Raw genomic sequence first — 25,142 nt, forward strand, 5'->3', positions numbered from 1 at the left:
TCTCTTTTTGAGGCAGTCTTGTTCTGTCGCCCAGGCTGGAGCACAGTGACGTGATCTCAGCTCACTGCAATCTCCGCCTCCCAGATTCAGGTGATTCTCCTGCCTCAGCCTCCCAAGTAGCTGAGATTACAGGTGTGCGCCACTGTGCCTCACTGATTTATTTTTTTTTTTTGTATTTTTAGTAGCATGCCTGGCCTATTTCTCTTTTTGTTTTTTGTTCCTCCTTTCCTGCCTTCTTTTGGATAAATGGAGTGATTCTTCACATATCCTTTCATCTCTAGTGGCTTTTTGGCTGTATCTTTTTGCTCTATGTTTTTAGCTATAGATGCTTTCTTTAGCAATTGTTCTAGGAATTACAACACACACCCTAACTTTTCATAGTTCACCTGCAGTGCTTATGACACCACTTGGGCAATAAGGCAGTGAAAAGAAATGAAGCACAGACATGGGCCACATGTGGGTGAGCCTGACACTTTATGCCAAGTCCAAGCAGCCAATCACCAAGGGCCACATACGGTATCATTCCCATTTATATGAAATGCCCAGATGGGAAAATCCAGAGAGACAGGGAGCATATTACTGGTTACCTAGTGCTGGGGGTGGAAGGAACAATTGGGAGGGGTGATGACCAAGGATAGTAGCGTTCCTCGTTGGGGAAATGAAAATGTTCTAAGAGGTCAGGAGTTCAAGACCAGCCTGGCCAAGATGCCCTGTCTCTACTAAAAATACAAAAATTAGCTAGGTGTGATGGTGGGTGCCTGTAATCCCAGCTACTTGGCAGGCTGAGGCAGAGAGTTGCTTGAACCCGGGAGCTGGAGGTTGCAGTGAGCTGAGATATCATGCCACTGCACTCCAGCCTGGGCGACAGAGTGAGACTCCATCTCAAAAAAACAAGAGTTGTATAGTTTTAGATCTTACACTTGGGTCTTTGATTCATTATTGAGGTTTGTTTGTTTGTTTTAACATGATATAAGGTAAGGCTTTATGTTCATTCTTTTGCCTGTGGATATCTAGTTTTCCCACACCATTTGCTGAAAGACTGTCGCTTCCCTGATTGAAAAGTCTTGGCATCCGTATTGAACTCATTTGACCGTATGCGTAAGGGTTTCCTTCTGCACTCTGTATTCCATTCCACTGGTCTTTCTGTAGGTATTTACTGCCATACCACACTTTTCACCACTGTAGCATTTAATAATACATTTTGAAATTCGGAAGTAAAAGCCTTCCAACTTTGTTATTCTTTTTCAAGACTGCTTTGGCCATTTGGGATCCCTTGAAATTGCATATAAACTTTATGCAATTTATAAGGGTGGATTTTTCTATAACTGAAGAAAAAATGTCACTGAGATTTTGAGAGCAATTACACTAAAACTGTAGATCACTTTGTGTCCTATTGACAACTTAATGAAACTAAGCCTTATAATCTATAAATACAAGATTTTTTGTATTTTACATTTGTTACACAACCAGTCTCTGGAACTTTAAATCCTGACAAAGTCTTTGCCTCCTGGTTAAGTTTATTCCTATTTTCTTCTTTTTGATGCTATTGTAAACTGGCTTTTTTCTTTTTTTTAAGATGGTGTCTCACTATGTTGCCCAGGCTGGAGTACACTGGCCATTCACAGGCATAATCGTTATAAAAACTGATAGCATTGAGCTCCCAGGCTCAAGCAATTTTCCTGCCTCATCCTCCCAAGTAGCTGGGACTATAGACATCCACAGCCAAGCCAGCAGGAACTGTTTTCTTGATTTCCTTCTTGGACCATTGACTGTTAGTGTGTAGAAATGCAACTGACTTGTATGTTGATTTTATAATCCTGAAACTTGGACAAATTATTAGTTCTAACAGTTTATTTTATGCAGTCTTCAGGATTTTCTACAAAGATGATCATGTCATTTGTTAATAGAGAAAATTTTACTTCTTCCTTTCCAATTTGGATGCCTTTTCTTTTTCCTTTCTTAATAGCTCTGGCTAGGATATGTAGTATTGTGAAAGCAGGCATCATTGTTTTATTCATCATCTTGGAAAACTTTGTCTCTCATCATTGAGAATGATATTAGCTGGAGGTTGTTCATATGACCTTTATTACCTTGAGGTTGTTTCAATTTCTAGTCAGTATGTTTTTAATCATGAAAGGATATTAAACTTCATTACATGCTTTTTCCGTACTAATTGAAACAAATTGTCATGTGTTTTCTTTCCTTCATTCTGTTCATGTGGTATCTTACCTTAATGTTTTTATGGTAACCGCCTTTGCATTCCAGGAAGAACTCTCACTGATCATGTTGTGTAATTCATCTATGACACTGTTAAATTCTACTTATTAGTATTTTCTTGAGCACTTTTGCATCGGTATTGATCAGGGATAGTGGTGTGTTTTCTTCTGCTGCTTTGTCTGCCTTTGGTATCAGTAATGCTGGCCACACAGAATGAGTTTGGAGGTATTCTTTTCTCAGGATTTTTTGAAGATAAGCAGGATTGATATTGGTTCTGTAAATGTTTGGTACAGGTCACCCTTGAAGCCATCTGTTCTTATACTTTTCTTTCTTGTCAAGTTTTGGTCAGTGATTCAGTCTCCTTGGTAGTTATGTCAGTTTTTCCATCTTCTATTTCATTTATTTCTGTTCTAACCTTTATTATTTCCTTTCTTCTCCTAGCTTTGGGTTTAGGCTGTTCTTCATTTTCTAATAATTTAAGGTACAAAGTTAGGATTGTGGTTTAAGAGCTTTTTCCTTTTTCTTTTATTTGACAGAGGTCTTGCCACTTGCTGAGTTAGTCTCAAATTCCTGGGCTCAAGCAATCTCCTGGCCTCAGCCTTCCAAGTAGCTGGGATTATAGAACAGTGTCAATATGCCTGGCTGCTGCTGCTTTGTGTGTGTGGAGGGGTGGGGGTTGGGGAAAATGGAGTCTAGCTGTCTTGCCTAGGCTGGAGTGCAGTGGTGCAATCTCGGCCCGCTGCAACCTCCTCTTCATAGGTTCAAGTGATTCTGCTGCCTCAGCCTCCCAAGTAGCTGGGATTACAGGTGCCTGCCACCACACCTGGCTGATTTTTATGTTTCTAGTAGAGATGGGATTTCGCCACGTCAGCCAGGCTGGTCTTGAACTCCTGACATGAGGTTATCTGCCTTCCTCATCCTTCCAAAGTGCTGGGATTACAGGTGTGAGCCACTGCCCTTGGCCAGCTTTCTTTGATGTAAGCATGTACAGCTATAAATTTCCCTCACAGCACTGCTTTTGTTGCATCCCGTAAGATTTGATACGTTTTGTTCCAAAATACTTTCTAATTTTCCTTATCATTTTTCTTTGATCCATAGTTTTGTAGTATGTTTAGTTCCCATAGATTTGTGAATATTCTGGTTTTCCTCCTGCTATTATGATTTCAGTCACTTAAAATGTATTAAATCTTGCTTTGAGGCCTAATACATGATTTTTTCCAGACAACATTCCACATGTACTTTGAAGAATGTGTATTCTGCTGCTGGGTGAACTCATCTGTGTATGTCTGATAGGTCCAATTCATCTATAGTATTGTTCAAGCCCTCTGTTTCCTTCTCGATCTTCTGTCTGGGTGTTGTATCCATTATTGAAAGTGAGTTATTGGGCCAGGCACAGTGCCTCATGCCTGTAATCCCAGCACTTTGGGAGGCCTAGACAGGTGGATAACTTGAGGTCAGGAGTTCAAGACCAGCCTGGCCAACATGGTGAAACCCTGTCTCTACTAAAAATAGCCAGGTGTGGTGGCATACAACTGTAATCCCAGCTACTCTGAGGCTGAGGCACAGGAATCACTTGAATCCAGGAGGTTGCAGTGACCTGTCTGATGCCGCTGCACTCCAGCCTGGGCAACGGAGTCAGATTCTGTCTCAAAAAAAAGTGACATGTTAAAGTCGCCTACTGTTACTGTAGAACTATCTGTTTCTCCTTTTATTCTGTCAGTGTTTGCTTCATGTATTTAGGAGCTCTGAGGTGTGCTGCATGCACGTTTATAACTGTTACATCTTTTTGGTGAATTGAGTGTCATTATCTCTTAAAACAGCTTTTGTCCTTAAGTCTAGTTAGTCTGAGATTAGCTCCTCCTCCTTATTTTTGGTTACCATTTGCATGGAATATCCTTTTTCATCCTTTCACTTTCAACCAATGTGTAAGTCTCTGACAGTCTTTTGATTGTAGAATTCATTTGCATTTTTAAAGACTATCATCTGATGAAACTCACTACCCTATTGGGTGACTATGCCATGAGGCCCACCGCCAAGGGCTCAGTGAGCAGCTCCTCTGGGAGGACTCCAGCACACCATTTGCGAGGCCTCCCACTGCCACTCTGTGGATTGTTTTCTGCATGGCTCATGGTTTGTTTTCTCTCTCATTTTCTTCCTTCTGCCTTCCTTTGTGTTAATTGATTTTTTGATNTCTGACGAAACTCACTACCCTGTTGGGTGACTGTGCCATGAGGCCCACAGCCAGGGGCTCAGTGAGCAGTTGCGGGGCACACCATTTGTGGGGCCTCCCGGTGCCACTCTGTGGATTGTTTTCTGCATGGCTCATGGTTTGTTTTCTCTCTCATTTTCTTCCTTCTGCCTTCCTTTGTGTTAATTGATTTTTTGATGTGACACACTTAGAATCCCTTCTTATTTCCTTTTGTGCACATTCTATAGATATTTTCTTTGTAATTACCATGAGGATTACATAATACATCTTGAAATTGTAGCAATCGATTTTAAACTAGTAAGTTCAATCACATACAAATAATCTAATCCTTGACAGCTCTACCCCATCCTATGTTGTTGTTACAAAGTATATCTATATTTTAGAGAGAGGGTCTCACTCTTGTCACCCAGGCTGGAGTGCAGTGGCACTGTCATAGCTCATTGTAACCTCCAGGCCCTGGACTCAAGCGATCCTCCATAGCTGAGATTACAGGTGCACGCCACCATGCCTAATTTGTTTTTTTATAAATTATATATATAACACAGACTTATGGTTACACATCTCTTTTAAATCCAATAAAATAATTAAACTCAGAGATATGAATCAAAATTCCAATAACACAGGTCTTTATATGTGGCTTCAAATGTCCACCTAGCATCCTTTTGTTTTGACTTGAAGGACTCCCTTTAGCATTTTTTGCAGGGTAGGTCCCAGTGTAATGAACTCTCTCAGCTTCTGTTTATCTGAGAATGTCTTAATTTCTCTGGTTGAGTGTGAGCTGGGAGGATCACATGAGATCAGGGGTTCGAGACCAGCCTGGCTAACATGGTGAAACCCCGTCTCTACTAAAAATAAAAAAACATGGTGGCGGATGCCTGTAATCCCAAATACTTGGGAGGCTGCACCAGTGTACTACAGCCTGGAGGACAGAGCAAGACCCTGTCTCAAAAAGATAATAAAAAGTATCTTAATTTCTTCCTCTTTTTCTTATGAGAGTTCATGAGATGCCTTTATGTTGTAACTTATTGTTGTAACCGAACGAGTGCAAAATCACCACCGAGACAAAGACTAGGCCAAATTACAGAGTCTTCATTGCCGGTGGTGATGAGGACTTGAGCCTCAAAGGGAGGGTGTCAAGACCTTTTATGGCTGTAAACCACCTCCTGGGTGGGGGTGAGGGTGAGGGGCTTTAGATATTCCGAGGGCCAGGGGACTTTGGTCATTCCAGTTGTTACTTAAGTGGTTCACGGAAGTCAAGAGAAGCGTAGTTTACACATTGTCTGGGTAGGGTGGAAATTACAGACCTTAGTTACTTATTATAAGTCGCAGGGGCCAAGATGGCGTGGGTTTGGACTGCTTGCCTGTCACATCAGGGTTTGAGAGAGCAATTTCAACAGAAAGCCGATGTATGGCTGAGGTATGCAGTTTTATGGGGCATTTCCCATGTCACATTATAACCACCTTTTAATTTGTCTTTCAAAATTTCACTATAATTGGTGACTGCTTTTCTTAAATACTTCCCTGGTGTCCAAGAGAGGGGAAGAATTTAGCCCTTGTTTAAAAAATAATAATAATAAACCCGGCCGGACATGGTGGCTTACACCTGTAGTCCCAGCACTTTGGGAGGCTGAGGCAGGAGGATCATGAGATCGGATGTTTGAGATCATCCTGGCTGACATGGTGCAACCCCATCTCCACTAAAAACACAAAAAAAAAAATAACCGGGCCTGGGAAGCACCTGACTGTAATCCCAGCTACTCAGGAGGCTGAGGCAGGAGAATTGCTGGACACCGGGAGACGGAGGTTACAGTGAGCCGAGATTGTGCCACTACAGTCCAGCCTGGGTGACATAGCAAGACTCTGTCTCAAATAAATAAATGGATAAAATAAGCCCTAAGAGGAAGGGAGAGGACCTTAACTGCAGATAAGAGTCCATTGTTACCCTGTGGCTATAAATCTTCTGAGTTGCTTGTCCTGCCAGATGTTCTGTTGATGGCTGTAGTAGCTAACGGTTTTGTATTTACACGGTCAGAACAATGAGTGCTTCTGCTTGATTCCCAGATTCTCCAGCCTTCCCGGGAGCCGCACCACCTGCTGTCTTGGCACTTCATGAGTCCAATGCTGCTTCCCAAGAGGATCTGGTTGGTAGACCATGACCTTGATTCCTGCCTCTAAGCCTTGCTTTATTCTCAGAGCCACCACCTTTTTGGTACTAGAACAGTGCTTTTTCTAGTACACTCATCAGTGGATGCTGAAATCACAACCTGGCCATTTGGATGTTCAACTAATGCTTTATGCCGCAGCATCCCTGGAACTCACCGGAGCTCAGGTGTGTAGCACTACCTTGTTACTCTATGGCTGGGAGTGCAAACGTTGTTGATGTGTTTATTTCCCATTTTTTACTTTGGAGGTTTTGTTTTGTGAGACAAGGCCTCACTCTGTCATGCAGCCAGGAGTGTAATCATGGGTCACTGTTGCCTTGACTTCCCGGGTTCAAGCCATCTCACCTCAGTCTCCAAAAGTGCAAGGAATACAAGTGTAAGCCACTGCACCTGGCCTACTTTTGAGCCTTGAGTTCTCTATATATTCTAGAGATGAGTCTCTGGAGATGAGTCTTTGGTCTGATAGGTGGTTTGTAAACATTTTTTCCAATCTGTAGCTTATAATCGAGTCTTTCAGAGAGCAAAAATATGGTCTCTCTTGGCAATACTCTGCCGCTGTAGCAGGAGAGCAGACACAGACAGTATGTAAATGAACATGTGGATGTATCCCTTGAGTAAGTGCCCATTGGTGGTAAAGAGATCTCTAGACAGATCAGTGCTGACAGGTTATTTCATTAATAGTTGAGCTGCGGATCATCTGTAACCTCGTGCTTACTTTCTCTTACTCCACTGTCTTCTGTTGCTGCTGGCGGGATAGCAATTTTCAACACGTTCTTCCTTCTTTCCTCCCTCCTCAGTAGCTTTTAGGACCTTTTCTTTGTCTTTTCTGCAATTGTGTTTGGATGGGTCTAGGTATGGATGGATTTGGGGATTGTGCCCCCTGACTCTAAAGGGTCCTGGGTCCTGTCTCTGTTTTCATTCTGGAATTTTTTTTTTTTTTTCCTTTGAGACAGACTCTTAATCTGTCACCAGCCTGGAGTGCAGTGGCAAGATCTCAACTCACTGCAACCTCCACCTCCTGGGTTCAAGCATTTCTCCTTCTTCAGCCTCCCAAGTAGCTGGGATTACAGGCAGACACCACGCCTGGTTAATTTTTGTATTTTTAGTAAAGCCGGGGTTTCACCATGTTGGCCAGATTGGTCTCAAACTCCTGACCTTAGGTGATCCACTCATCTTGACCTTCCAAAGTGCTGGGATTACATTAATGAGTCACCACACCCGGCCTGGAATTTCTTTGAGACATGTTGGATCCTCTCATGTCATCTGCCTTTTGTCGTATTTTCCAGTTGATTTTCTCTTCTGCTGTTGAATTCATTAAGTTTTAAATGTCTGTGAATGGCAGCCACTAATTCTGGCATCTGAAGCTCTTGGAAATACACCTCTTGTTGCCACTGACTTCTGTGCCCTTTTAGTGTGGCTTTGGCTGTGGCAATCATATGCAGCACTGGCTGAAGAATCTCAAGGTAGCTAGTGCTAGAACTGAATTAGAGGTCCATCCTGGTAGTGGGGACAGACCCCCACACATTTGCTCACAGAAGTCATCTTCTGTGTTGAAGATTTTTGTGGTATGAGAGCAGAGGGAAAACAGGGGCTGAGCATTTTCCCTAAACAAGAGTGGACATTCAAATCCCTAGTGAGGCTGGGTGTGGTGGCTCACGCCTGTCATCCAGCACTTTGGGAGGCCGAAGCAGGTGGATTACCAGAGGCCAGGAATTCATGACCAGCCGGCCAACATGGAAAAACAGCATCTCTACAAAAATACCTGCCTGTATTTTTGGGAGGCTGAGGCAGGAGTATTGCTTGAACCTGGGAGGTGGAAGTTGCAGTGAGGTGAGATTGTGCCACTGCCCTCCAGCCTGGGTAGATCACAAATAAGAGAGATAATGGACTTACAGTTCTGCAGGCTGTACAAGCACAGCTCCAGCATCTGCTTGGCTTCTGGCGAGGCCTCGGGAAGTTTATGATCATGGCAGAAATGGGAATGGGTGCAAAGAGAGAGACGAGGGGCCAGGCTCTTTATAAACAAACTGCTCTCAGGTGAATTAACAGAGCAAGAACTCATGCTTCACCAAACACAGGATGCTAAGCCATCCACCCCCTCTAACAAACGTGAGATTTGGAGGGGACACACATCCAAGCTGTGTCAGGCTGTAAATGTTTTGACTCTTAGCTCCTTGAATGACAATTATTTGTTCTTCCTGGCAAGAGAGAGAGATGGATTTTTCCTCCAGCTGGAAGGCAGATGCCAGACAGGGGGCAGAGTGCCAGCCGGCTGGGGCAGCTTACCACACTGTGGAGGAGGGGCCAGGGGCCCGAAGTTGCAGGCAAACAGGTGGATGTAGGCGGCCGCCAGAGTGCAGGCAGGCTGGAGCTCTCAGGTGCCACAGGGGTCCTGCACACACACTAAGGAATTGTTCAAGCTTTCTTTGCCCCAGGGCCCAGGCTCACACTCATCACTCAGAAGCAGTTCCCCAAGCTGGAAGAAGGCCCGGCAAGTGGGGCTCTGTCCTGGGCAGGTCGGCTGAGTCTTCTCGGTGGCCCTGCAGTCACCATCCACCTGGCGGGACAGACACAAGACTCAGGCCTCCCGCTGGACCATGTGGCTCCCCCACATACATTGGCCTCAGCAGGAGACTCCCCCAACCCTGGGTCTCCAAAGACCGCTGCAGAGCCAGCAGGCCACCTGCCTCTCCTGGGACTCTGCAGCGAGCAACCCTCAAGAGCCTCAGCCAGAGGGAGGAAGGGCAGGTGCACCTGTTCACCTACCAGGCCAGGCTGAGCTCCTCCAGGCTGTGGGCCACAGAGCCAGCCAGCAACATCAGCTCCCTTGCCTGCTTTATTGTCGTTGGTGCCCAGAGGGCCAGCGGATATGCCTGTAGGGAAGAGGGAAGCTGAGGATGTCCTGAGAGCCCGTGATCCTCCCCCTGGGGACCGTATGAGAGGCAAGCCTGAGGCACACTGAGAAGCAGTAGGATCCCGCCACCTCCACCCCAGACTCCCGGATCCCAGGGCTCTGGCTCCAAACCGTCATCAGAAGAGGGAGAGAAAGCACAGGGACTAAGGACAGCATGTGTCCCCTGACCCCTCTCCACATCCTCAGCTCGAGTGGCCAGAATCCAGGCCCACCCTTTATGTTCCTTGGCAGAGGGACCACAGAAGGGCCCACTCCACCCTTATCCCAGGGAACCACATGTCCCAGGGTTGGGAGTAGAAAGCCCTGGGCCTCAGTGCCATCATCTCAACCACAGTCGCCGCCTACAGCCCGGGGACCTGTCGCACTGGAAGCTGAGAATGGTGCATCCCAAAGAGGCTGTTGGTGGTGGGGCCAATCCCGCCAGGGCCCAGACTCACCATGGTGCCAGAGGCCCAGAGTCAGGCTGCAGAGGCTGGTGGGCACGGAACAGGAGATTGACACCCCGTCCTCACTGGCCAGCTCAATCCTGGGGACGTCCCTCCTTGTCATAGCAGGAGGCAGCTGGAGGTCTGGCTAGCTGTCCACCAGCAGGTAGGAGTTGTATAGCCTGTAGGCCTGTGGACCAGAGCGGGTGGGCAGGAGGGCTGACACACAGCCAGGGGACAAGCTTGAAAGTGCCATCCTCCAGGCAACCTGCCCCAGGCACAGGTCTCCAAGGGAAGCTAGGTCCTCTCTGCCTCACCTGCCGGCTGGGGTAGAAGATGAAGGTCATGTGTTTCAGCTCCACGGTCAGTGCCATGAGCCCTGAGCCTGTCCGACTCAGCATCAGGGAGAATGTGTTGTGAGCAAAGTCTTGGGCCAGGAGGATGCTGCTGCACTGGACCTTTAGGTCCCACAGCCGGCCGTCGAAAGTCACCACGTGCTGGGCCCCGGCCACCAGGGCATGGTCTGGGAAGCAGCAGCCCCAAAGGCAGGGTGAGTGGAGCCAGCTCCACCCACCACAGTGGGAGCACAATGCTTGCTGGGCACCCCAATGCCTAGAGCCCCGGCTTAGGCTGCCCTGAGGCCAGGAGTCCCCCTGCCCTGGTGCAGCAGCCAGAGGCCCAGTGATCCCCCACCAGCTTCAGGATGACATGAGCTGAAGGGCTACAGCCAATTCAGCCCTAATGAGGAATCGGATCCTGAGACCTGCTCCAAAACTGCTGTGCTAAGTAACAAAGCCTGGCTCAGACCCACGTATTCTATGCTTCCATTTATATCAGATGTCCAGTGCAGGCACAGCCATGGACACAGCAGGCAGACTGGCAGCTGCAGGGTTTCATTTGAGGATGATAGAAACATTTTAAAATTGATTATGATGAGGCATGCACAACTCTGAATAAACTAGAAGCCACTGAATCGTGCACTTAAAATTCACAGATCGGCCAGGCACGGTGGTGCTAAGCCATGCTAAGCCCAGCACTTTGCAGGGCTGAGGTAGGAGGATCACTTGAACCCAGGAGGTCAAGGGTGCAGTGAGCCGAGAGTGCACCACTGCACTCCAACCATGACAACAGAGTGAGACCTAGTCGTCAAAAAAAAAAAAAAAGATCACACAAGTCATTCATTTAATCTCAAGGAAGCTACTGAGGGGGAAAAAAAAACATTAAGTGGATGGTCAACAGCTCCCTCAAACATGACAGCGGTGTCCTGCAGACCTGCCCTCTTCAGGGTAGGGAAGAGATGGCCTGTGAAGGAGCAGGTCTGACCAGTCCAGCCAGCGCGGCCCCTGAGCTGTGCCTTGGAGGTGCTCGTGCCTATGGCAGGAAAGCACCATCCGTCATGCACAGCCAGACGCCAGGGCCAGCATCCTGTGGGAGGCACTACCAGTCCCGTGGTCAGCTATCAGAACTGAGGGGCACAGTGAAGCCCATGGTCACACACACACAACTTGAAGACCAGGCTGTTTTCTACAGCATCAGGGTGCTGCTTAGACATGACTGCACCCACGCTTCTAGGGAGCCCTAGGCCTCCATGTGAGTCACACACAGATAAACCACTCTTTCCCAGGCCTGGGTACCGTGCCTCCGCCATGGACATGAGGGGCTCCCTCGTGCATTAAGAACCATACATGCCGCTTACCCATGTGAGCGAGCCACGTGGTTACCTGCATTTCTCAGTGGAGGAATCCAAGTCCACACAGGCCAGCAGACTCACCCGAGCCACACGCAAGCTCCCCAGGAGCCCAGAGCTGGTCATCCCAGCACCAGATCGCCCCTGACCTGCGAGTTTGAACTCAGTTAGTGCCCTTCCAGCTGTAATGGGAGGTCTGCCTTCTCCAGCAGAGCCCACAGGGAGGGAACTGGCCTGAAGCCCTAAACCACCCACTGTACTCCTCTGTTGGGCCAGGCCTTATGTTCTGGACAAAAGCAGAATGTATAGCCTCAGCCCTAGTCCCATAGGACCTTGGGAAGTCCAGTAAGCTCTGGGCCTGGCACTGTGATGCCACGAGCCTCTGCAGACTTCCCTGTGCCCCCACAGTACCTGCTCTTGCATGGCCCTGCTGCTGTGCCCATGGGGCAGGGGGCTCCCAGGGAGGAGGGCAGCACAGCCTGGGGCTGGATTCACTCTCCCAGGGACCCTGCAGCAGGCGGCGTCTGAGCCGGTAGAACTCGGCCAGCATGTTGACCCTGGACAGCTGTCGGAGTGGCCTCAGCAGCTTCTCCTCCACCAGGTAGCCAGTCACCCAGGTCACGTCACCCCCAGGTGGCAGCAGCGTCACCACCACTGAGTAGTTCCTAGAGGGAACAGGACGAGTCACTGTGCCTGGCTGAGCCGTGCTTCCTTTGGCTGTAGAGGGAGAGCTCACAGGTCTGCAGGAAGAGCTCTGCCATTGAACCATGGGGGTGCCTCTTGGGGAGGAGCTGGCCTTGTTTTAGGAAATCCCATAATGAGGTGGAGGAGCACAGAGGCTGGCATGTCAGCGGAGGTGGGGTTGAGGCCAGGACAGAAACAACCTGCCCTATTTTGAGGACATAGATGTCTGATGTCATGCCTGATCTGCCGCCTGGGTCTTGGGCAGCATGGGGCCTATGTGTGGGGATGCCGAGGACAGGAGCTGGAAGGTGTAGGAATTGTTTTGATTTGTTTTCTGGGACAGAATCTCATTCTGTATCACAGGCTCGAGTATAGTGGTACTATCTTGACGCTGAGACCTCTGCCTCCTGGGTTTAAGTGATTCTCTTGTCTCAGCCTGCAGAGTAGCTGGAACTACATGCACTCACTGCCATGCCCGGCTAATTTTTGTATTTTTAGTAGAGTCAGGGTTTCACTATGTTGGCCAGGCTGGTCTCGAACTCCTAACCTCACGTGATCTGCTCAAAGTGCTGGGATTACAGGCATGAGCCACTGTGCCCGTCTAACAGGTCTAGGAAACGTCTACAGTTGAGGGGAGGACTGGAACTTTCTTAGTATGTAGAGTAGGGTCAAGCCTGTGAGATCTGAATGATCAGGGAGATCTCGGCTCGCGTGGGGGTAGAGTGGGACGAGGAACATTGCTCATTCTGTTGTTGATGGGCCAGTGGAGGGGGTGCAGGGGCAGGTGGACTCACCTTCTAGGGAGCCCAGAGGCCCTGCAGCTGGGGGCAGGAAGCAGCCTTAATGCCCTCCCTGCCAGTTAAATCCATTTTTTGGCACCCCCACCAGATCCCACTCACCACGTAGGCGAATAACCAGGCAGGTGATTCTTCAGCCAACCCAAAGGCCCGCCCTAGGAGCTCTTCCCTTACTCAGCCTACACTCTGACCGCAAGGCAGCAGGAGCAGGAACTTGTATTACATGGAGCCTTTTCCCCATGATGCGGGTCTAGTCCCTATTCTACAGCTGGGGAAACTGAGGCACACAGAGCCGATGCAGAGGAATCCCAGTTAGAGGCAGAGCTGGAGTCCAGACCCTCTGCGAGGCCACCAGCATGGAAGAAGGGGGCTACCTCACTTCCTGGAGCCCGGTTCCTGGTGGGTCTCATGCCTGCGAGGGAAAAGGATACTGGGTCCCCACTTCCATCCACCACCGCTGTGTTCTCAACACAGGGACCAAAGGGGCCTTTTGAAGTGAAGGGGTGATCATATCCTTCCTAGGTCAGAGCAGAAGCTAGAGCCCTCCCCGCCACACCCCGGCCTCGGGACCTCCCAGTCCCTCCCAGTTGCATCCACTCTCTCTTGCTCACATTCTGCTTCAGCCCAACCAGCTTGCTATTAAAACAGGCCAGGCACGGTGGCTCTTGCCCGTAATCCCAGAACTTTGGGAGGCCAAGTCTCTGGAGCCAGGAGTCTGAGACCAGCCTGGCTGATATGGTGAAACCCTGACTCTACTAAAAATACAAACATTAGCCACGTATGGTGGTACATGCCCGTAATCCTAGCCACTTGGGAGGCTGAGGCAGGAGAATCACTTGAATTTGAGAAACAGAGGTTGCAGTGAGCTGAGATCACATCACAGCACTCCAGCCTGGGTGACAGCGAATGAGGCTCCATCTCAAAAACCAACAGGCCATGCACATCCCTCTCCCAGGCCTCTGTGTGGTGGTGCCCCCACCTGGAGCTCTTTCCACGCTGGCCCCATGGCTCTTGCTTGAACTGTACCTTCTCCTCAAAGCTGGCCATGGCCACACCATAGGATCCCCAGCCCACCATCTCAACAACGTTCCTTCTCTAGCATTTGCCACCTAAGTTATGGCTCAGTGCTGGTAAATGATGAGCAGTGGGCCACACCCAGCCTGCGGCCGGCTTCTGCAAGGCAGCAAGAAAGAAGGGATTTGTGTGTTTAAAAGATTACAAAACAGGCTGGGAGTGGTGGCTCATGCCTGTAATCCCAACACTTTGGAAGGGCAAGGGTGGGGGGTGCATTACCTAAGGTTAGGAGTTTGAGACCAGCCTGTAGTGACAAAACCCTGCCTCTATTAAAAACTCAAAAACTTAGCCAGGTGCGGTGGTGTACGCACCTGTAGTCCCAGCAACTCGGAAGGCTGAGGCAGAAGAATCTTTTGAACTCAGAAGGCAGAGGTTGCAATGAGCCGAGATCACACCACTGCACTCCAGCCTGGGCTACAGAGCAAGACTCCATCTAAAAAAAAAAAAGAAAAAAAGATGATTACAAAACAAAAGGAAATGTGACAGAGCGGAATGGCCTGCTTAAGAGGTGACTCTCAGGCTCTCTCCAGGGAGCTGTGCATACCCTGCTGTTGATGATTTCTTGGGCTTCGTGTCCGTCTCTGAGAAAAACTGAGCTTCCTGAAGGCAGGGGTCAGTCTTGCCCACTGCGCACCTCCAAAGCAGCTCCTAAAATCCTGCCTGCACTGGAACCATGCTCATGAGGTCTCTATGGAGTGAGGAAGAAACCCCAGCTTCCTTTTCTGTGAAATGGGGAGTGAAGAATCCTCTGTGCAGGACGGTCAGAGGAGTCAGTGAGTCAGAGCGTGTCGAAGCATTCAGCATTAAGCCTGATACGTGGCAGGAACGCTGGATGCGCCACTCCCAACCCTACGTTACCTGGCTGTGAGGCCATACAGGTCCAGCAGGGGTTTGCAGAGCCTTTTCTGTGCCCATGAGAATGTGGCCTCAGCCCAGGACAGCATCTGGTGGGCCACCTGGAGAGGGAGAGGACAGTGAGCGCTGTCTCCGTCGTCCTCAACTGCCAGCCACAGCCCCATCCTTGCTCTGACTCACCAGCTCCAGGGCGCCTTTCACGGCCCCCAGGGCCACCCTGATGGGGCTGGGACCCCCATTGCCTGGCATCCCGGGCACCCAGGTCTGTAGCCGCCACATGGCCTCCTCTGCCCGCTCCCACGACACCTCCCCTTCAGAGGCCGCAGCATCACCTCCAAGTAGGAGTCCTTCAGTGTGGTCAGGGGCCCTGCAACTGGCAGCCAACACCCACCATGAGGCCTCTGGGCAGGTCAGAGGGCCAGCCCAGGCCTCAAGGAGACAGGGCCTCTTCCTGGGGTAAAGATGGTGGGGGAGTGGGGGAAAAGAAATAGAGCAGCAGGCACTGGAGATTGCGGGTGAGTTGTCACAGCAGACCCGAGCCGCCTCTGCAGGCCTGCTCATAGCTTGCCTGGGAACTTGGATTCGGGGAGGGTTCCCACCACTCCTAGAAGTGATACAAGGCTCTCTGCACCTGAACTGTTTGCACAAATGTGGTTTATGCTGAAACCCTGCTTGCCTCCTAGGAGTCTGACAGTGTGGTCCGTACCAAGCAGCCAATGGGGCAGCCCCACTAAACACCCTGGGTCACATAGTGCTAGGACAGCCAAGTGCCTCCCATGTGAAGGTGCTGGGACTGGAAGAGGACACTAGGTGCTGTCCCTCGTTCCCCCTGGACTCCGCTCCGGCCCCCTTCCCTGCGCCAACACTCCTGCCTCCTCTCACTGTAGTCAATGACAGCTGCGAACAGCACAGTGTGCCGAGTCATGGAGCACCCTTTCAAATTCACTGCCGTGTGGGTGGCCATGGGACTCTGGCACAGCAGAGAGGATATGGAGGTGACATTCAACAGCTGGTCAGAGGTATACCCACCCTGGTGCTGGGCAGGGTCTTGTGGGCTCTGAGCTGGGCCGGACATTAGCCCTGGATGGTGGAGAGGCCAGAAGTTCTTAGTCCTGCCAGAAGGGCAGTAGCTATGAGCGTTTAATGACCACATGGCCACAGAGGGCTCATTGTGGAACCAGAAAGAGACCCTGTGGCAGTGAGCTTCACAGAAACAAGGCTGTCCGCTCAAAAGAAAGCAGGCGGAAGACTGGAGAAACCTAGGCAGCAGGCATAAGGGATATTAGCTTGGAGATCCTGTAAGAAGACAGCAGACCATGGTAAAAAAGAAGGTTGGGCCAGGCACGGTGGCTGACACTTGTAATCCCTGCATTTTGGGAGGCTGAGACGGGTGGATCACAAGGTCAAGGGGTCAAGACCATCCTGGCCAATATGGTGAAACCCCATCTCTACTAAAAATAGAAAAATTGGCTGGGCGTGGTGGCACTCATCTGTAGTCCCAGCTACTTGGGAGGCTGAGACAGGAATCGCTTGAACCCAGGAGGAGGAGGTTGCAGTGAGCCAAATTCATGACACAGCACTCCAGCTTGGGCAACAGAGCGAGACTCCGTGTAAAAACAAAACAAACCCAAGGATATAGGTAAGAAGTAAGGCAGGGATCTCAACAGAGTTGGGCTGCAGGCTGGCAGGAAGCAAGGCCACCATTCTGATTGAAACAGTGCCATAGGCCAATGTGAGGGCGTAGGGCCCCGGACTGGGCATGGATTTTGGTGCAGGGTTGAGCCGTCCCTCCCACACTTACATTCCAGCTCATTCCACAGCTGCTCCAGGTAAAGAGGCAGGTGCTGGGTCAGTGCCTGCCTGGCCTGGCTCTGGCCCCACAAGGTGGTGACCGCCCGACCACTCACCTGCATGGCCTCCAGCCCTGCCTGGGACAGCCAAAGAAGGAGGCGGCCTGCCATGCCATCCAGGGTGCCTGCTGGCTGTACCTGGGCAGGGTAGCCAAGGCAGAATCAGGGTGAGGTCCAGGGCAGAGAGAGCCCCAGACCCTCCTGCCCAGGGTGGGATGCCTGGCAAGTGGGGGCTACAAGCCAGGCCAGAGAGGGAGCTCTCCACCCAATCCTTCCCCCCTGTGCTACCCACCAGGTGCTGGAACCTTCTCACAGAGGCACCCAAGCCTTGAATCTTTTCCTGCCAGGCTTGCACCTGGGAGCCAACTGCTGCAATCCCGGACTGTTAGGACAGAGAAGAGGCTGGGACTCACTCGGGGCCTCGTAGGAATGAAATAGACAAAAGGTCTCAGTGCCAGCGGCAGGTGCGGGCCTCACCCTGGGGCCGTGTGCTCTGGTTTCTGGGCACAGATGGACCCAAAGAGCTCGGGGTTCCTGGCACTGTGGCCTCTGCCCAGAGAGAGAACAGTAACCCCTTTCCTGTGTCCCAGTCCAGGCCCTTTCACCTCCACATGGCCCAGCAGGAGCCCCTGGTAGCCGTATGCAGCCAGCAGGAGGCTGTGGTTGGCAGCCTGCAAGATCAGGCGTCCCAGGGGCTGGAAGGGCTGCCTGCCAACCTGGAACAGGACCTCCGCCTCTGCTGACTGCCCATGGGCACATGCCCGCAGCACCACACTCTCTCCTCTGCCCCCTGGACCCAGAAGGGGACCTGCTGGGGCACCCTGATATTTCCAGCTGCCTCCTCCTCCTCCACCGCTTTCCGTAGTTCCCTACTGCCCCAGGCCAAGCCTCAAAGCCCTAGGACTTGAGAACCTGGAGCTGCACCACCTCAATCAACCTGCTGAGCCACCTGAAGCCCCCTCTTCTGTACCCTCCCCAGCAGCCTCACCTGACATGGCTGTCAGTGAGGGATGCCATGCAGTCCTGACAGGGTTTCCTGAGCCTTTTTTTGACACAGCGTCTCACTGTCACTGAGGCAGGAGTGCAGTGGCACCATCACAGCTGGGACACAGAAGCGCACCACCCCACCGGGCTTTAAGTAGAGATGGGAGTCTTACTATGTTGCCCAGGCTGGTCTCAAACCCCTGAGCTGAAGTGATCCTCCTGTCTTGGCCTCCGAAAGTGCTGGGATTATAGGCGTGAGCCCCTGGGCCCAGTCCCGACTTCTGAAATCTTAATACCCAGACCCCTCTCCTTTCTTGAGCCAATGGGGGCCATGACCCAGTGAGCCGAGCTGCGATGCAGCTGCCACTCACTTCCCTTATGGGACACAGAAGTCTGGAAACAGCTTGGGGCCCTAGACATGGACAGCCTCACTTTCTCCTCCCTGTTGTCCACATTTTCCTCCAACTGGACCAGGCTTTGAGAAGCTGAGGTGGAGACACGTCCCAGTAGGCCAACCTGCTGAGCCTCGGAGCCGGAAAGCTGGGAGTGGGAGGGCAAAGTCCTGAGTGGAGTCTGTCCCAGGTCCTGTCCCTGGTCTCTGTCTCCTGCCAGCCCCAGGCTTAGGAAGGGGCTGGCTGAGGAGGCTGCAGTTGGGCCTGTAGGAAACAAAGGGAAGGCACAATAACCACACCCAATCTCCAGAGCACCAAGTCCCCTGTGCCTCATCACAGAAAGCACCTATGAGAATACTCAGGGTCGGGCACGGTGACTCACATGGTGACTCCCAGCACTTTGGGAGGCCCAGGCAGGTGGATCGTGGATCATGAGGTCAGGAGCTCGAGCCCCTCCTGGCTAACCCGGTAAAACGCTGTCTCTACTAAAAATACAAAAAATTAGCCAGGTGTAGTGGCACACACCTGTAGTCGTAGCTACTTGAGAGGCTGAGGCCGAAGAATCGCTTGAACTGGGAGGCGGAGGTTGCGGTGAGCCAAGATGGCGCCACTGCACTTCAGCCTGGGTGACAGAGTGAGACACTTTTTCCAAAAATAAAAAAATAAACCATCTAGGAGCCCACCAACCCAGCAGCAGCCTCCACAGAGCATCTTAGAGATGGCCCCACCCAGACACACTGATTTCATTGGTTTGAGGGGGCACCCCAGGCACTTGTGTTTCCAACACTTTGCTGTTCCCCGGTGTTTCTGCCAACTGCCCAGACTTTCCGAGTTTGCATAGGAACCACTGCAAAGGTCTAAGCAAGTTCAAGGAGATGCGGGTAAAACCTGGCATAACACCCCAGGCACTGAGCAGTCTTTACCTAAATCCCTGCAGCCGCCTATCCTTGGGGCATGGCAGGGACCAGGACAGGTGTCTAGAATGGGGTGGGGGAGAGGCTCAGAGGCCCCAAGAGAACACAAGCCTGCAGGAGGCCCTGCGGGGGAAGGAGCCTCAGCTACCCTGTATTCTACTTCAGACACTGCAGCTAACAAGCTGTGCACCCTTCAGTGAGGATGACACCCTCTCTGGGCCTCATCTCCAAGGTCTGTAAAACACACAGAACAATGGTTCACAAAACTTAGAAGAACTTAAAAGAGATTGTGTGTGTGCATGTGTCTGTTATGGGTTGAATTTGGTTCCTCACATATGTTGAAGTTGTGACCCACCATACCCGTGAATGTGGTGTTTCTTGGAAAGTTTTTTTTGCAAATATCAAGTTAAGATGGGACCACAGTGGATGAAGGTAGGCCACACACCCAATGAATGCTGTTCCCAGGAGAAGGCCGTGTGAAGACACCACCCAGGAGGCCACCACGTGGGACACAGGCAGAGACTGGCACGATGCCACCATAGCCAAGCATTGCCGGCAGCAACCAGAAGCTAGAGGTGGTATGGAAGGATCTTCCCTAGGACATTCAGAGGCAATGTGGCCCTGCTGACAACTTGATTTTGGACTTCTGGCCTCTAGAACTGTGAGACCAAACATGTCTGTTGCATTAAGCCTTCTGGTTGGTGGCAATTTAATACAGTAGCCCTTGGAACTTAATGCAGCGTGCTTACTAAACGTGCAGAAGCACACTGATCTCTGAGGAGATCCAAGTTGGTAAGAAGGTACAGCCTAGGACTCCTGTGGAATTTCACAGAGCACAGTGTGACCCTGCCAGGCAGGTGGGGGCAGAGGACAGTCTGCAGACCACACAGAGTCAGCCGCAGTCCCGCTGGCTATCACTGAAGAGCGAGGGCCCCACACGCCTCTGTGCAGCCTGGGAGAGTGCCTGACCTCCCTGAATCTGTTCCTCATCTGTCCTGGGGCCACTGGGTTGTGGGGAGGAACAAAGAAGGCTGAGAACGCCTCTGACCACTCCACAGACCCCAGAATGGAGCCAATGAGGGGGCACCGGAACAGCTGTCCCAAATAAATCTGGGACAGGGAAGCAAGAGGACTAGTCACTTGCTGAGTGTCCACCACAGGCTCATTCCCAGGCATCTGGTTCCATCGGGCATGGGGCTTACAGATCTGGGAGCAGCCAGGAACCTGGCTGGGAAACGGGAAGTGACCATCAGTCCCCGAGAACAAGAAGCTTGGAAGAAGCTCCTTTGAAATGGCCACAGCTGCTGGACTATCAACCCACAAATGCCATCCTCATCCAGCTCCAGATGCCCAGCCCTTCAAACTTGGGCATCCCGGCTACTACCTCTCCGTTATAGGAAGGGCTGGGAGTTGGGCCGGGGGAGGAGCTGCTTTGTCTTGGCGCCAGGCCTAGCCTGGGGTTCAGCAGGTGTTCCCTGCACCCAGAGTGACGCTCTGCCCCCATACAGGGTGCTCGTCTGCAGTTCCTCAGGTGGCCACTAGATGGCTGGGCTGCCCAGGCAGTGAGGACCTGCTGGCCAGCAGGAATGGAAGGAAAGTCCAGGCATCTTCCCCAGGGACTGTCAGCCTGGTCCTGGTCATCCACCTCCAGCTCCCCAGAGAAGTCAGGCGAATGAGACCTGCTGTGGTTTTGGAGGGTCAGGCTGAGGTGCAGGCCATGGTCGGGGGCTGGGGCGAAGCCCAGCTGGCAGTGGGAACGCAGCAGGAGCCCACCCTGGCCCAGGTTGTGCTCCCCGGAGATCAAGAGAGAGCCTAGGATGAAAGACCCTGGGTGTCAGGCAGGCATGGGGCGAGGGGGGAGAGGGTTGGGCGGTAAGAGCTGCTTCTCACCATCCCCTGCACCCGGAATATCGCAGCAGCTGTCACCTCCCAGCCTCAACGCCTGCCCCTGCCCCAGCTAACCTCCAAGAAATGCAAATCAGGGCCAGGCGCAGTGGTTCACACCTGTAATCCCAGCACTTTGGGAGGCCGAGATGGGTGGATCACGAGGTCAGGAGTTCAAGCCCAGCCTGACCAACATGGTGAAACCCCATCACTACTAAAAATACAAAAATTAGCCAGGCATGGTGGCGCTCACCTATAATCTCAGCTACTCAGGAGGCTGAGGCAGGAGAATTCCTTGAACCTGGGAGGCGGAGGTTGCAGTGAGCTGAGATCGCACCACTGCACTCCAGCCTGGGTAACAGAGCGAAACCATTTGTCTCAGAAAACAAACAAAACGCTAATCAGACATTGTCCCCTGCACTTAAGAGAAGCCGGGCTCTGGCATGGCCTGTGGACTGTTTCGTCTTCCCAACCTCAACCCCCTCGCTCCCTCCATAAGGGCTGCCCCGTGGTCCTCAAGACAAAGTCCTGCCTCAGGCCCCTTCCCTCTGCAGGGCTCACCCTCACTTGAGGCCCCTTTTCCAACACCCTGCCCCCTCTCCCTGCTTCCTCCCTGCACAGCATTTACCACGCCCTGACCACAGACCAAACAGCTCTAGTTTGCTGTATCTTCCTGGCCCCACTGGAATGCACCACCCAGGAGGCCAGCACCTGGGCTGTCTTTTCACTACCCAGTCCCTGAACCTAGAGCACAGCCTGGCATAGGTAAAACACATACATGTTTTCTGAACGAACAGAGGAATAGATAAGGGGCGGGAAACGATGGTTCAGCACTGAATCTGGCTCACTGCCAACTCTTACAAATACTTTTACTGGAATACAGCCGTATGCATTCACTTACATATCCATAGCTGCTCTCACAGTGGTGGAGTTGGTAGTTGAAACAGAGACTGGATGGTTCATAAAGCCTAAAATATTTACTGTGTCCCTTTACAGAAGAGTGTGTGTCCCTGGGATGCATGGATGGACGGTGGATGCATGGTGGATGGTAAATGGATGATGATAGATGGATGGTGGAGGGATGCGAGGGAGTGAGGGTGGGAGGGCAGAAATAGTGGGATGGATGGAAGATGGGAAGGAGGAAGGAAGGATTGGTGAAGAAATGGATTGGTGGATGGATAAAAGAACCAATGAACCAGCTACCAACCCCAGGAGGGGAAAGGGGTTGAGGAAAAAGCGTCCCAATACCTCTCTTCTGAGGCAGTCATGACAACAGCAATGCTAACTTCTGTGCCGGGCACCAAGGCTGAGCATTCCTGCATCACATCTTTTTTAACTGTCACCATCACCCTACATCCTGGAACCTGCTGCTGCTTCCATTCCTCAGATGAAACACCGGAAGCTCAGAGAGGAGATGTGCCCTGCCCAGTCACCCAGCAGGCAAATGGAAGAGCCACCATACTGGCGTCTGGTTGCCTCACTCAACACCCCTGCCTTCTGCGGGCACCACCCTCTGTACTGCCCCATCACCACGGGTCCCTGGTCTTCCAGCTGCCCCTTTCCCCAGGGCAGACTCACCCTGGGCAGGTCACAGATCCCCAGGCGGAGGGAGTGCTGCAGCCAGTGTGCGTAGTCTGTACTTCTCCCTAGAAGCTCTGCCGGGCACAAGAGGCCCTGAGGATGTGCTCCAGCATGGCCTCCATAATGATCTTGTCTGGCTGAGATGGCCGATGCCTCTGGAATGAGAGGGCCCATGTGTCAGGGGCTCATCACGTAAAAGAATGCCCATGGCCAGCTGCAGGTGGAGACCCTCACCTAGCAAGAACATGTGCGAGGAATCCACCGTCAGAGCCCTCATCAGCCACAGCACTCCCTTACACTCCGGTGCAGGATTTTCTTTTTTTTGAGACAGAGTCTTGCTCTGTAGCCCAAGCTGGAGTGCAGTGGCACAATCTCAGCTCACTGCAACCTCCACCTCCCAGGTGCAAGTGATTCTCCCACCTCAGCCTCCCAGATAGCCTACAGGTGCATATCACCACGCCCAGCTAATTTTTTGTCTTCTTAGTAGAGACAGCGTTTCACCCTGTTGGCCAAGCTGGTCTCGAACTCCAGACTTCAGGTGATTCCCTGCCTCAGCCTCCCAAAGTCGTGGGATTACAGGCGTGAGACCCTGCACCCTGACCATGGCAGGGTTTCTGCTGTGAGCACTTAGGGGGATGGGTCTAAGAGCCCCAGGAACCCAGATGGGAGGCCGAGAAGAGAAGGGGCTTCCAGGGCCAATTCTCCCCAGTTCTCCATGGGCAGGTTCCTGCCCGAGGCTCTGCAGAACAGTGCTCGGCCCCATGAGGAACACATCAGGTAGTGATGCTGGAGGAGACCTGGTCACTGATGCCTCCATGAATCTGAGCTCCTGATCTCCCTCCACCCCCTCCTGAGAAGCCCATAGCACCCACCTCCTTCCCCATCTGTTTCCAGCATCTCATCCTGGAAACATGCTTTTCTTGTCTTCCAGAGCCCTCACCACATCCCAGGTAGGAAGGGAGTATTGTGCCCATTTCACAAGTGAGAAAACCAAGGAGCACAGCAGAGAAGTAAATTGCCCAGGGTCCCACAAGCACTGGAACTCAAGAACACACAGTCCCAGAGCGGGGCACTCCTGCAGCATGTGGAGCCACGTGGGGGTTCCCTGCCTGGACACTGCTCCCCAGGCATCACCTCGTATGTCAAGTTCTGCCGCATGTGCTGTTGGCCCCAGGATAGGTCGAGCTGTTCAATGAACACTCCTGAGGTCTGTGTTAGGGCCCCGCAGGCCCGGAGGGGTTACAGGCCCAAAGTTTCCTGGAGCAGATAGGGAAGAGAATAGGGTACATGACCTGGGAGGAGGGGCAGCCGAGAAGCCTGGAGCAAAGGGGAGCCCCACACTGGGCACGGCAGCCAGACCCCACATACCTGTCCCGGGGAGGCAGCCAGGCAGCCATCCCAGGTGGTGCTGTGTGCTGAGAACCTGTTGGCCCAGGCAAGCTGCAGAGTCACAGGCTGCCCTCTGTTCCAGGTGAGCTGTACTCCATCTCAGAGAAAAAAAAGAGTATGTAAGATTGAGAGTCTCCCTAGGTTGCCCAGGCTGGTCTTCAACTCCTGAAGTCAAACAGTTCTCCCATCTCAGACTCCCAAAGTGTTGGGATTACAAGTGTGAGCCAGTGCATTCAGTTGGGATTTTTTTTTAAAGGTGGTTAATGATAATAAAATGTTTAGGGGAAATCATATTGATATCTGCAACTTACTTTGAAACGTATTCAAAGCTAAGATGGCTGGAGAGCTATGTGATTACGCAAAATAAAATGTGAACAGGAAAATCTAGGTATGTGGGTGTTCAACTGTGAAATTACTTCCATTTATTAGTGTCTGAAAAATTGTATAATAAAATGTTGGAGGGGGGTGCTGGACACAGTGGCTCACGCCTGTAATCCCAGAACTTTGGAAGCCCAAGGTGGGTGGATCACTTGAGGTCAAGAGTTTGAGATCAAGCCTGGCCACCATGGTGAAACCCCATCTCTACTAAAAATGCAAAATTTAGGCAGGTGTGGTAGTGCATGCCTATAATCCCAGCTACTCAGAGGCTGGGGCAGTAGAATTGTTTGAACCCAGTGGGCAGAGGTTGCAGTGAGTGGAGATTGCATCACTGCACTCCTGCCTGGGTAACAGAGAGAAACTCTGTATCAAAAAAAGTTCAAAAACAAAAAATAAATAAAACATTTGTTAGGGAAAGGTAGCATGTGGAAGGAGAATGTTCAAGATCAGGAGCTGACTTTTGGGTCAAATGTGGCCCACAACCTAATTTTGTAAAGTTTTATTGTAATGCAGCCATGCCTATTCACTTATATGTCGTCTAGAGCTGCTTTTGTGTTACAATGGCAATTCTGAGTGGCTGTAACAGCGATCATAAGGCCTGCAACCTCTACATTTCACTTTACATTAAAAGTTTGTAGGCTGGGCGCGGTGGCTCAAGCCTGTAATCCCAGCACTTTGGGAGGCCGAGGCGGGTGGATCATGAGGTCAAGAGATCGAGACCATCCTGGTCAACATGGTGAAACCCC

General features: G+C 51.4%; 1 protein-coding gene and 1 long non-coding RNA gene across 2 annotated transcripts in view; one reads left to right on the forward strand and one right to left on the reverse strand.

Moving 5' to 3' along the window:
• The window catches only part of LOC119469460, a 67,017-nt gene that overhangs the window by 35,292 nt on the left and 6,583 nt on the right, over window positions 1–25,142 (forward strand). The window contains exon 2 of the long non-coding RNA XR_005198280.1: window positions 6,488–6,755. This is a non-coding gene — a long non-coding RNA (uncharacterized LOC119469460). The remainder of the gene's footprint in view (window positions 1–6,487; window positions 6,756–25,142) is intronic.
• LOC119469459 lies at window positions 8,430–13,796 on the reverse strand. Its single transcript, XM_037734772.1, has 2 exons — window positions 12,110–13,796; window positions 8,430–9,461 (listed from the first exon to the last, which is right to left on the reverse strand). Exons 1-2 carry the CDS (start codon window positions 12,381–12,383, stop codon window positions 9,046–9,048), a joined length of 690 nt encoding a protein of 229 aa, XP_037590700.1. The 5' UTR covers window positions 12,384–13,796; the 3' UTR covers window positions 8,430–9,045.

The sequence above is a fragment of the Cebus imitator genome, unplaced genomic scaffold (genome assembly GCF_001604975.1).
Source record: "Cebus imitator isolate Cc_AM_T3 unplaced genomic scaffold, Cebus_imitator-1.0 Scaffold19, whole genome shotgun sequence".
In the NCBI taxonomy this organism is placed as follows: domain Eukaryota; kingdom Metazoa; phylum Chordata; class Mammalia; order Primates; family Cebidae; genus Cebus; species Cebus imitator.

What these genes read in the sequence shown, in the direction of transcription:
- LOC119469459 (XM_037734772.1), bottom strand. Translation starts at nt 12,383, where the DNA reads ATGGTTCAATGGCAGAGCTCTTCCTGCAGACCTGTGAGCTCTCCCTCT. An exon ending in GCTGCAGGGTCCCTGGGAGA is followed by an intron (nt 9,462 to 12,109) that starts GTGAATCCAGCC and finishes TCTTCCCTACAG; the next exon opens with GCATATCCGCTGGCCCTCTG.